At 40.2% G+C, this 13,644-nt stretch overlaps 1 protein-coding gene across 1 annotated transcript in view; it reads left to right on the forward strand.

Annotated features, from left to right (window-relative positions):
* Window positions 1-13,644, forward strand: part of LOC141085795 (ADAMTS-like protein 2) — a 90,971-nt gene that overhangs the window by 37,561 nt on the left and 39,766 nt on the right. The window contains exons 4-9 of the mRNA XM_073571363.1: window positions 1,049-1,151; window positions 2,730-2,875; window positions 4,651-4,768; window positions 5,393-5,473; window positions 8,553-8,728; window positions 12,469-12,727. Of these exons, the coding sequence (XP_073427464.1) occupies window positions 1,049-1,151; window positions 2,730-2,875; window positions 4,651-4,768; window positions 5,393-5,473; window positions 8,553-8,728; window positions 12,469-12,727 (883 nt within the window). The remainder of the gene's footprint in view (window positions 1-1,048; window positions 1,152-2,729; window positions 2,876-4,650; window positions 4,769-5,392; window positions 5,474-8,552; window positions 8,729-12,468; window positions 12,728-13,644) is intronic.

Below are 13,644 nucleotides of genomic sequence, written 5' to 3' on the forward strand. Positions count from 1 at the left end.
GCTGTTATTGTGTTGAGTGACCGTTCAGTTGTCCAATCAGGGCCAGGGCATGTCGGGGTTTCCTACATGTGTCTCCTGTACAGAGTAATTGCCTAGCTTTTTAGCTGGCTCTCTGCCTCCAATTAGTGCCAGTTGTAGCTTAGCTTAAGTGGTGTGTACTTGCTATGTACTCTATGTTTCTGTATTTGACCTCTGTGGCCCGAAATTGGACCTTGCCTTTGACCATCCATTTACCTTGCTCCTTTGTCTTGATCCGCTACCTTCCTGGAATTCTGACCTCGTACTGTGACTTGACTACGCCTTTGACTTACCCCTTTGTTTATGATAAGCCCTCTTGGTATTTGACCCTGGTATTCTTGACTACCCTCCCTCACGACTTGTCCTTGAGTAGTGACTAGCATCACACACTTCATACGGTGAGAGGAATCACTGGAGGAGGACATCGTGGTCGGAAGAGTACAAGGAACAAAGTGAAGAGGAAGACCGGCAAACCGATGGCTTGATACTATCAAAATAATGGTGGAAAAGACCCTGGTGGACCTATTTAGGCTTACGCAAGATTGATCTTCCTACAGATCGTTCATCCATCAAGACACCATGGCTCGAGACTGAGCTGAAGACCATTAAAAAAGTAAAATAAAATTCTGCATAAGCAAGGAAATTAGTGCACAGGACTAAAATAAAAAAATATAAATCAGCTGAATTTTGCCATTGACCATGTTTCATTGTGAAAGTAAATTCTACGTCCCGAATACTCAAGGAAATTTTCTGATTTGTTATCATATATTGTGTATTTGAAAAAAATCTTAGAATTTAATCTATCCTCAACTTCTTGCATTGTTCTCCTAAGTACCGTAATATGTCCTCTGTAACACCTGGCAGCTCATTTTTATTTGTCATATGTACTAATTAGATGACTAGATTATAACTTTTTATCAAAAGAATGGATATATTGTGCTTTATCTCGTGTACGAATGTCTGAATATCAAGGTCCAGATGTCACTGATGATAACATAGAGCTAAAAAATATTTTGTTCTTTTTCTTCAGTTTTGTCCAGCTGGATCTGCCAGCTTCAAACAGTATCAGTGCTCTGCATTTAATGCTAAGGCATTTGGGAAAATGTATCACCGTTGGGTTCCTCTATACCCTGGTAAGTAAAGGGGAACACTTAAATGGGTATGTTTCATGGTCTGAGTTTGGACTGAATGCTTGTAGTGACCAATGATCTCCTTACCTGAACTATCAACCTTGTAGGCATATACTTGTATATATAGCTAGAAGTTAAGGTCCGAGCACTCCTAGTTGGACTGCCATAGTAGTATGTATAGGGAGCTTAACCTTTTTTCATAAAGTATGACATATTTATGAATGCATCTAATATTACCTTGTAATGTCTTCACATCCTGTTCCGTCCAGATGTGTCCGGATCCCAAAATTCCAAGCAGCTTCCGGAAGTTCACCGACCGCCATATTGGGACACCCAAGTGATGGGTGTCTCAATATGGAAACTGCTGGTGGTACCAGCCTCTTGCGCGGTACCACTTGCTGAACACCGTCGCACCACACACACACACACACACACACTGTATACACCGTATGCACCACACACACACACACTGTATATGCCGTGCACACCACACACTGGGGGAGGGGTGAGTGCACATAGGAAAGAGGACACACGGGAGAGACAGCTCAAACGAGAGAACACATCAGGGAAGAAGACAGCATAGGAAGGAGAGACAGCAGACAAGGGGGATAGCACATGGGGTAGACAGGTCAAAGAAGAGAGCACAGACAGGAGAAGTCAGCACATGGAGAAAGAGAGAGTGGATAGGTGGGTGAGCACATGGGGGTGAGAGATTCTCAGAGCCTGCCCCCATCGTGACATTACCGCCCTCCTGATGCGATAGCATCGGGCCTCCATCGAGTTTCTACATAAAAATCAGAAAAAAGTTGCATTCTCTAGACAGGACATAGCTGTCTTAAAAAGGTATAGAACAAATACATTTATTTTGCAGCCATTTTTAATGTGTATTTAAAAAAAAAATCACAATTTGTGCAAAGGATTTGCATTTTTTTACATTTCACAAATAGATTTTCTGGGTCTTATCTGACATTGGGAAGTGTTTAACTATTCTTGAAAAGTTCAATTTGACCAATTTTTGCTAAGTTTATAAGGAAGGTGTGGCATATAGAGTGGAGGAGTTGAAGTGAATACACTTAGTATTTGCAGCAAATTACATCATTTTTGATAAATGTGCGCTACTATGGATAATAATTGATATAAAGACAAATTTGTATTATTGCTAATTATGAGTTTCAGGCTAAATTTTGTTTTATCTGCAGCACTTGTTCCTTCTATTACATAATGATAGTGAGATCCTAGTCCTGGTGGATAGATTTTGGTGTAATCGTCCTTGATTTTATTTCCCAGTGGTTAATATTTTAGCCACTAGAATTCAGACCACCCACCTTTCGTGTCTACCTCTTTCCTCATAGACTGTAAGCTTGCGAGCAGGGCCCTCATTCCTCTTGGTATTTGTTATGATCTATGTGATTATTGTTATGCTGTAATGTCTATTGTCTGTACAAATCCCCTCTGAAATGTAAAGTGCTGATGAATATGTCGGCGCTATAAAAATAAAATTTATTATTATTATAGTTGCATTTTTTACTCTTAATCACTTTATTTGGCAGCATCTTAATAGTGTAATTTTCTCTTTATTAGATGATTACACCAGCATTTCCAGTAAGCCTTGTGATCTTCAGTGCACCAGTACAACCAGAGAGAGGCAACTCTTAGTACCGGCCCATGATGGAACCAGCTGTAGAGACAGGACATATCAGGGAGTTTGTATCAATGGCAAATGTGAGGTACCTCTGTGGCTGTATATATCACATGTATATTTTGTAAATGATCATTCTTCTACTATACATCCATACAGTACAACCTGTCTATATATTGAATGTTTCTAAAAATTCCAATGTTTTAAAATTGGCACAAAAGCATTTCAAGTAATGTTCAAACTGGACAGCGCATCCTATATACTCAGCTCTGCTTGTATCCTTACTGTTGGCACATAGTCCACAAACCCTTAGCCAGGCCAGATATTTGATGTGTATTTTTTTCTCATGATTGGTTAGTCTCCTGATTAGCTGAATCAGGTGTTTGAGACAACATCTATTTTACATATTTGTGATGGTTTTGGGATTTTATTCAGGGCGGTGAATATTTCTGAGACTGCATAATAAGTGGTAATATATGTGACTCCGTGGTGATCAGTTGGTGCTCGAGAAGGGTACCAATCCGTGTCGATAAATATATGAAAAACTCTGCACTCAAAGAGATAACGTAAAGCAAATATTTATTCATTCAATCCAGAAAAAAAAAATCCAAAATATTATTTAACGTTGCTGAGTCACTTCTCACGGACAAGAGTCCGAGGTCAAAATCCAGGAGGGTATGTCGTAAACAGAGGAAAGAGACAAAGGCATAGTCAGGTAACTGCTCGAGGTCAAAATACCGGGAGGATAGCGGATCAGAGCAAAGGAGTTAAACAGACTGAGAGTCAGAACGAGGTCCAAGGTCAGCCAATGAAAGATCATCGAACAAAACTGTACGCACAGAGAAAACCAACCACACTTCACTGAAGCTACATCTGACAGAGGTCTGTGGCTAACAGCCCAGCTAAGAAGACAGGCAATCACCTGGGACAATGAACACCTGGAGACAGCCAGCACCTACCAGTCTCAGATTGGACAGCCGAGCTGTCAATTAAAACACAGACAAATCAGCAAGCCCATGGACCAGACTAGACACTGAGCTGTAAATCAAAGTACTGACAGCTTCCGCACGCCACTGTACCAGATTGGACAGCTGAGCCATCAGTAACTGTTACCCACACACAATGAGGGGTGGAAGCATGACATGGACCTTCATCAGAAAGATTCTGTAAATATAAATGCAGAACATACCTATAAGTGCATAGCTATATACTTAATAGAACAAGAACAGAAAAATAAAAAAATGAAAACAATGTGATCCTTTAAGAAACAAAAAGATTTCCCATTTGTTTTGTCTCAAAGTATTCCATTGTTTTCCTTTTCTTTGTTCTATTTTGTATATATCTATGCACTTCTACGTATGTTCCACATTTTATTCAGGACCATTCTGATCAAGGTCCGGTTTCAGGGTCGAAACATTAAATAATATTTTGGATTTATTTTCCGGATTGCATGAATTAATATTTTTTGCTTCACGTTACCTCTTCAAGTGACAAGTTTCTAATACATCTCATTCTGCAGATTGCAACTGTAGGTTAGGCATGTAAATGTGAAGTGCAAAAATGAACTTACAGCATAGATCTGGGGCCATAACCAATCCTAGAACATAGATGAAGTAATGGCACCAAATTGTACCAACTAGCAATTGTCCCCAGATAGGCTATACACATTTGTCAGCGACATCGACAATACTGTATATACATTTACAATTCCAAACGACCCTCAAAGGGTAGATGAGTGTAGAATATTTTAAACTCTGTACCAAAGCGGATTTCTATATTTTAGTAGTATTGCTCTATATTCTTGTCAATATTATGCTATTTATGGTTTCCTTGCTTCCAATAAATGTATATTTTTATTTGCAGCCAGTAGGATGTGATGGAAATCTGTATTCATCCAGATCACCAGACAGATGTGGTGTTTGCGGTGGTGATGGAAGTACATGCTATAGAGTATCTGGAAGCTTCAGGAAATGTGTTTTGGGTAAGTTTTGTAATCATGTCACCATAAAGTAGTAGTTAAAGGGAATCTGTCAGCAGGTTTTGGCTATCTCATCTGAGAGCAGCCAGATGTAGGCAAAGAGAAGCTGAATCCAACCATGTATCACGTAGTTTACTGGGTGCAGACATTCTGGTACAATCAGAGTTTTTAGATTTAGCAATGCAGCAGAGCTGAGGAAGCTAACCCCGCCCACACCAGGCTCCATATATACAATGTCTATAGACAGATGCCTATCACAGGAGGGGGCGTGTCAGACTAGCATGCATGGGGCTGCTGTGTCTCAGCAATGATAAGCTCCTGGTGCTAAAACAATCATTGTAAGCAAGCAAAACCACAGAGCTTAATAAGAGAGGCATCTGTGATATCTGTGTTTTAACCTCTACCTCATGCTGTCTTCAGATTACATAGTAAAAACCTGCCTATAGATTCCCTTTAAGGACTATGATGTAGTAATTTATTTAACTACATTTGGCACATTGGTTCTGACAATCATAACTTGCAGAGAGGTAAAAGTGCTGAAGATGCAGGATACAAGTCATACAATTTTAAGAAGGTGTTTTTCTTCATTTAATATTTATGTCATTTTTTTTTTCTCATAAATTCCAGGTTATGCACTTATCACAACAATTCCCGCAAAGGCGTTTGACATCCTTATCACAGAAAAAAGAAATACTGAAAATATTCTAGGTGAGAATGAGAAACCAAGGTCCTTTGCTCATTTCCTAACAGTGTGATATGTCAAATAATAATAAGAAATAGACTTTTGTGCATTTGGCTGCATCTTTTAGTATGCATGTGGATATCTCCTTACCTCTTAAAGGGAATCTGTCACCTATATTTAGTGATATCATGTAAAGATATCACTAAATTGTGCGTCCCATAAGGATTCTAGTCGGACCTTTGACTCCCACCGACCCCGCACCTTTGAGGCATAAATACCTTTTTTAGCTTCTTGTGGATGCATGCAAATCGCTGCGGTCCGGTCTGATGGGCGTGGCTTGGGAGTCTTCTCCCCCCACCTCCTCAGCTTGCTTCACGTAATCTTCGTCTGTGAATACCACAAACACCGTTGGTTTCCGCGCTTGCGCAATGTTAAGGCCCCCGGCGCCTTCGCAGTATGCTTTGCCCGACTGTGGGCGAAGCATATAATCGCTACTGTGCAAGCGCCGGTATTTTCCAGCGCCGTCTATGCCCCGGAAGTCTTCACATGCAGGACACACTTCCGTGTTATGATGAGTCACCGAAGGAGGAAAAAACAAAATACCAGCTAAGTCCAGAAAAACCAGAGAGGTTGGCAGCTATTGGATTGCAGACCCCTGAACCTATCCACAACAACTAGCAGTAGCCGTGGGGGGTTCCTACGGTGCCCTAGACCCCTCGATCACAGCCGGAGAACTATATAGCCTAAAGACAGAAAGGGGAAAAACTAAACTGCCCCAGAGCAGACCCCAAAGCAATAGGCAGCCCCCAAAATATAATGACGGTGAAGCAAGATGAAAACACTAACACAGATAGAAAGATAGGTTGAGCAAATGATGGGGCCCAAGCTAACTACATAGGACAGGATAGGAAAGCTGCTGTCTGCCATCCGCAAAAACCCTATCAAAATGAGCCAACCGACTGATAGGAAAAACAGGCCCTGAAGTCGCTAGGCTTCAAAGACTATATCAGCACTCAGGTATATTCTGAAGACAGAGCAAAATATCAACAGATCAGAGACAAAAATGGAATTCAGCTCACCCCCGGCCGGGGATGGCAGAACTCCCAAAAAACAAGGCAAAACAAAAAACTGAAGAGTACAAAGCAGAGCAGAAAAACTTAGCTTTGAGATGCAGGAATCAGACTGGTCTCCAAGAATCCAGCAGGAAAATCACCAGCCAGGAAGAAGGGCGTCAGCAGCCTTATATCCAGTCCTCAATTCCAGCCACCCAGTCATCATCTAGCTGCCCAGGTGTTTGGTAATCAGTCTCACTACCTTCCTTCACTAGAGGATGGAGTTCATCAGACCTCAATGGTGAAGGGAAAAATGAACTCACAACACTTCCGGGGCATAGACCGCGCTGGAAAATACCGGCGTTTGCGCAGTAGCGATTATACAGTCGGGCAAAGCATACTGCGCAGGCGCCGGGGGCCTTTACATTGCGCAAGCGCGGAAGCCAACGGTGTCTGTGGTATTCACAGACGAAGATTACGTGAAGCAAGCTGAGGAGGTGGGGGGAGAAGACTCCTAAGCCACGCCCATAGGACCGGACCGCTGCGATTTGCATGCATCCACAAGAAGCTAAAAAAGGTATTTATGCCTCAAAGGTGCGGGGTCGGGGGGAGTCAAAGGCCCGACTAGAATCCTTATTGGACGCACAATTTAGTGATATCTTTACATGATATCACTAACTATAGGTGACAGATTCCCCTTTAATGAAAAATAGTGAAAATGTAGAGGAGATGATGTTTCTCCTATACAGATTTGTATCTATGTATGAACTATCCAATTATCGGTGTGGTGCGTCCTATATCACGGTTTGTGATTAAAATTATAATGTTTGTGATGATAAGAAAGTTAAATGAGATTAAACTATTTTTAGGAGTTTATACATATTTGCCATTTGTTTTAAATGTCTTGGTAGACTTATTGTATGTAGGAGTTCTTTATGGCTCAAAAGTATGTCATATTAAGCATGAAGAGTACAGAAAAGTTAACCCTCTAAGAACAGAGCAAAGCTGTACGTGGGCTTTCCTTCTCCTGCAAAGATTCAAAATAGTTTAAAATGATTGGTGTGAACAGAACCATATTATATATGAGCTATATAGACAAAAGCATTAGAACACTTAGGCCACGTTCACACGGTCAGTATGTGGTCAGTGTTCTACATCAGTATTTGTAAGCCAAATTTCTTAGTTAACACTTTGATGACAATGTGTAAGCCCACTGCTATACTACAGCGAACTTCTCAGTGGGTTCCTAACCTGGCAGACCTGTGGGATAGGTGATAGTTTACTGATCAGTGGCAGTCCGACTTCTGGAACATGAGCTGATCGGCAGATTGGGGAATTTTTTTCTCCCGACAGGACACTTTTATCCCCACTACAAAATGGAGCGGCAAGTTAGATGCCCGACTGCCTCTTCATTCATTCATTCTACTCTGCAACCTCATAGGGAATAAATGGAGCTGTAGTCGAGCTTGTGCACTGCTGCTTCTTTCTAATGGGGATAAAAATGCCCTGTTCTGGTGACTGGTGTTGGGACCCCCACTGATCAATAAATTGTTATCTATTCTTAGGATAGGAATAAAAATGTATAAAAAAAGCACAGCAACACTCTGTGAATGCCAAGACATGTAGTGTCAATGGAAATAACAATTTCCAACCGCATTGTCCCTCAGCAAGATGTACTTGCAAAAAAAGCGAAGGTTCTTAGCGCATAAATTGGCCAATTCACGTGTGCCCATCAACCACAGCAAGGTGACAGAGTGCTGCTGTGCTTTTTTATACATATTTTGCAGTCACTACAGCTTGCAACTATTCACACTTTAGAGGTGCTGATCAGGTTTTTTTTATATTCTAAGGATAGGTGATAACTTGTTTTAACTGGACAAGCCCTTTAATGTCCTTAAAAAGCCCCATAATCCTAAATGTGCTTCACAGTGTAAACTCTGAGATGGTACATTGGTGGGCGTAATCATACCACATTACTTCCACTGATTATTTTTTCTACACATATCATTTTCCCATTGTTATTCTATTTCATGTCCTTTTTATTTCTCCCTAGCTCTTGCAGACTCCGCCGGGAATTTCTACATTAACGGGAACATGATGATGGATAATCCCCAGAACTTTCGTGTTGCAGGGACCTTGGTCAAGTATCGACGACCTCCAAATGTCCACAGCGAGGGACTGGAATACCTGACTACGCCAGGACCTACCAACCAGTCCCTCAGTGTCATGGTGTGTGTGTGAGACCCCAGCCCACCTGCATGCCTATAATCATCATGTAGATACATGATATACATTTATAAAGACATCACAGGTAGCCCAGGATTAAATATAGGATAAATCTCAGTGGGCCTACCTTGTCTTCTATATTTTGGACATAAATGGTTATTTTCTTGGCGCTAACTTTTTTTACAGACTGCAGAGCATAAAAAAGGTCATCTATGCTCCACCCACAGCATACAGATTAATTTCTAACTTTTCTGGGTGCTTCAATAAGTGTTAAAGTTTGTGAACCTCCTTGTGACATTAGAAAAAATAGCTATTAAAATAATTTGCATGCTTTTATGTTGATGCTGCGGGAGAGTAACGGCGACATTTATCAAGATAGAGTAAAGCTGACCTTTGTTTCCCATAGCAACCAATCACAGAACAGCTTTCATTTTGCCAGAGCAGTTTATGAAATGAAAGCTTAAATGTGATTGGTTGCTATGGACTGCAAAGCCAGTTTTACTCTTAGACACTTTGGATAAATGTGGCCTTAAAAAGAGCTGAAGTAATCAGCACCGTAATTAACAAATGACACTTGGTGCTCTTAGGTTTTGGTATTCTGTCATTAGAAAGTAAACTGAGTAAGGTCACACTGCTTGTGTATCCGTAAAGCTGTATAATTGTGCTGTTTTTTGCGCTTTCTTTTTGTAGTTTTGTGTCTTGTTAGTTATCTTAGATTTTTACTGTATATATGTTGATTTTAGAATTTCTGTCATAAAACAGATATAGGTAGAAAAAATATACACATAGCATATACAAATGAGTCATATCACAACTATGGACCCGATTCATTGTTGCATTTGTGCCTGTTTTTTTTTTACTAAAGTTTTTAGTGTTTTGTGCCATTTGCTTGTCTGCGCCATATTAATTTTTTCAATTTGTACCTTTTTTTTAAAGTCTGTTTAATTGTAGTTTTTTTATGTTCACCACTGTGGACATAGTTTAGGGTTTATGCTTGATTAATTATCCGTGACTTTTCCCAAAAAATATTGCAAATGTACTTTAGTCCTCCCATGAAGTTATCTTATATACATCAGATATTTTGGCACAATTTTTACCCCATTTAGTGAAATGTGCGACTTTTTCTGATAAACGTCACCAAACAGGGCAAAGACAAAAATAATAAATATATTTTCTTTGTCTATGTGCAAAATTCATGATGCCATTTTGAAGAATTTGGAGCCAAAAACTGCAACGAATACAAGACAAAACAGAAAAGTGACTTTGCAACTAAGTAATAACTTTAGTGTTGGACTATGGGCATCGTACACAACAGAGGAAATGATTCTGAGCTCCCGCCCAAAACAGTTTTTTGGGAGATTAACCCATAAAGAATCCTCTGGTGCCTCTCTGGTGTCTCTTACCTCCATAGACTTTGAAAGATGCAAAAAAAAAAAACAACCAAATGATGAAGTTAAAAACAAACAAATTACTTCACTGCAAATGCCTGTTGTTGTCTACAGGCTACCTGTGATGACATGACATATCAGTAAGTATAACGCCTGACCAGTGAGTCAAGTGATTGGTTGTAGCAGTCAAATATCGGTACATTACATTGTCACTGGCAGCCTATAAATGAAGACTGGCAGTTGACCATTGGAACATTTGCGCTAGGCCGGCTCAGATGATCTTATAAGAAATCATCCGATTTTCAAGTCGACTCATTACAAGGTCTATGAGTTCAGGCGCGAGAAACTGCAGTGGAGGCGACTCATATGCTTCATAATAGTGAGATCAAAGACGTTGATGCAAGCACCGTGCAATGCACATTACACAAGTCTGGAATGATGGCACGGAAAAAAGGATAAAGAAGAGTCGGCCCAAGTTTGGAGTGATGAGACAAAAGTCAATAGGCTCGGCTCTGATGGGTGCAAATGGGTGTGAAAGAAACTAGGGAAAAAGGGGCTAACGGATCAAGAAATTGAAGGAAATGTCAAGTTCGGTGGGGGAAGCCTGATGATATAAGGTTGTTTCACAGCCAAAGGCATTGGATACTTGATCAGGATTGATGATGGTCTCAATGCTGAGCTATGTGTGAGTAGCCTACAAGTTGAGTTACTTCATACACTCAAGTACTATGGGTATGAAAAGGAGGACATAGTGTTCCAACAGGACAATAACGCAAAGCATAAGTCGAGATTGGTAAAGAAATGGTTCAATGACAATGAAGTAGAGGTGCTGGATTGGCCCCCACAGTCCCCAGATTTCAACCCAATTGAACACTTGTGGGTAGAATTTAAGAAAAAAACTGTATACATACCCAAGTGAGTCGACCAGTATACACCAATTTTGGGAACGTGTAGAAGAGACCTGAGATCATATTTTGGTCCACACATGTTTAAATCTGATGGAGAGCAGAGGATTCAGGCAGTGTTGAAAGCTAAAGGTGGATTTACAAAATACTAGCAAAATAATGAAAATTAAAATTTAGATCTTTAGGAACAAAACAGTAACAATGCAGTGAGATGACAAGAATCCGCATAACATGCTAAATAGCTGCAAGTCAAATTTATGTATGAGATAGTCAAGATGATAGTCTATAAAATGATGGCAGTCTCAAATTCAAAGCATAAGTGGATAATTAGATATGAAGCCTGAAAGTCAAAAGTTCAAAACATTGTTACCCTTTTGCTCTTCACGGTATGTTTTAATACAGTTTCCTAGGTTAATAATAGCAATGTATCTATAAAAATCGGATGCCATAAGGGAGGCTCCATATGGGATACGATTTTTTTTTTTTGCACACCCATAGACTTAGATGGCCGAGTCTTGTCGAGATACAGAGTAGAGTAATGCATGTTGCGAAAATATTTTTCTCATGACGAATTACATTCGTCAGTGTGCTGTTTGAAAGCACAAGTCTGTAAAGTACACTCATCTGAACAAGCCCTAAAGTTGACCTTAGTAGACAGCTTTTTCTCCTGACTCCTCCATACACATGAGTGCTCATTTCATCCGAGCAGTCATGTTTTTTTCAATGGGGAGAGGGAAGAGAAAGCTGCCACCAGACTTCTGGCGGTGGCTTATCTCCTCTTAAAATGAAAATATTGTCTGTTGAAATTCCATCTGCCCCATTCTACATTCCCTCGACATCATCCGTCAGGGGAGAGTCGGGAGACCCCCGTACACATCAAATAGTTTACCGGTCCTGCCGAAGTCAGTGGGTTCGGGATAATTTAATCTAATGTACAGTATACGGGGAGCATTGAGATTGGTGAGGTGCTGAAGATATCAGTACTGTTTTTATGCTTCTTATTTGTTTGTTTTTTACACTCTCTTATAATCCCTTATAAATTGTTGGCTTAGCCAAGCACGCATAGACATATAGGGATAGGTGGTATCAATTGCTATGTAAAATATGGCTGTAGGTATGATCTCAAATAATCAGTGAAAAGCTCTAGCCCGCACTTACATGTAGCTTGCAAGTTTCATCATAGAATGTTTGAGTTGGACGGGACCTCCAGGGTCGTCGTGTCCAACCCCACCACTCAATGCAGGATTCATTAAACCATCTCTGACCGATGTCTGTCCAGCCCCTGTTTGAAGACTTCCATCTTCATAAATTAGCCCTATTGTACTGTATATCTTTATAGATGTGAACATGTTTGCATGATATCTTGCAGTAGAAAAACAAATGTGTTTGGCGAATGTTTGCTATCATCATTGCTCTTAAAAAAAATACTAATTCTTCTGTTTTTTTTTAGTATTATAATTTCAACGGAAAGATCCCACACATTACCTATGAATACACAGTACTTCGTGCCCCAGAAGCACCGCTGCCTCTTCTTTCCGAACCAATACAACCTATTCTTCAAGCTCCAAGTAATATGCAAAGTGGAGCTCAGATTGAGTCTGAATCTATGGACACTTTTAACTGGGGAAATGCTGAGGATACAGAAAGTTCCTTTGTACATCAAGATGGCGCCGCAAAAGAACAAGTGATTGTAGAAGACCAAACAGACAGTAAGCGCGATGTCCATTGATCCGTCAGTGGTGCTATAATGGAGAATGTAGATGTTTCTGGAGATTGCCAAACCTGGAGATATGGGAATTAAAGTAGGAACATAGATTTTCTGTATTTCTTGTCTGTTACCTAATTGATGAACCCTCCAGTTTGGATTGAGTAAATTATTATCAAACTGGTGCTAAATGGAAAAAAATGGATTAAAATTGACTCAATTCAACTTCAGCAGAGCTATCTCCTGACATATAATGTTAGGCAGAGAAGGATCGGGCATGTTGATTTACACCACTGGATCCTTTTTCCCAGAAGATAAACTTAGTGCCAGAAATGTCTGACAGCCCATTTAAAACAAATGCATGCTCAGCCGAGCTGAATGTTTATGCATATAGGGGATTCAGGAACCATGTGGTGTATAGACAACTTACCAATGAACAAAGTAAATAGATCTTGAAATAATAATACGTTTCACAATTGGATGTGTTAAAAAAAAATTTCCTGTGTTGAGATAATCTTATTAATAGACCCCTACTATATACTGTGTAATGGCCATGTCCGATCATGCAGAACTGCATCATTTCATTGCCGGCTCTTATCACATCTCCTAGCCAGGAGAGGAATCATAAGTCACTATGATAAGTGAGTATACAGATGAACTAACAGGGATTCGCAGCTGCTACTCTCTGAGGTAAAACATTTCCCTGCCTGTTTTATCACAGTGAATGTTTTTGTCATGTCACCAATATTGTGAGCTCATCATAGATCAAGTCAGAGACATATAAGCTCAGTGGTCACTGGTGTAACTATGTCACTCATTTCATTATGATGAGCTTAAAGGGCCGTAGAGAGGTGGCAGAAACACTCTCTCCTGTGATAAAACAGGCAGGAAAATGTGTTACCTTAGGCAGGAATATGTATT

Source organism: Dendrobates tinctorius, unplaced genomic scaffold, assembly GCF_039654945.1.
Source record: "Dendrobates tinctorius isolate UK_male_01 unplaced genomic scaffold, ASM3965494v1 ptg000029l, whole genome shotgun sequence".
Taxonomy (NCBI): domain Eukaryota; kingdom Metazoa; phylum Chordata; class Amphibia; order Anura; family Dendrobatidae; genus Dendrobates; species Dendrobates tinctorius.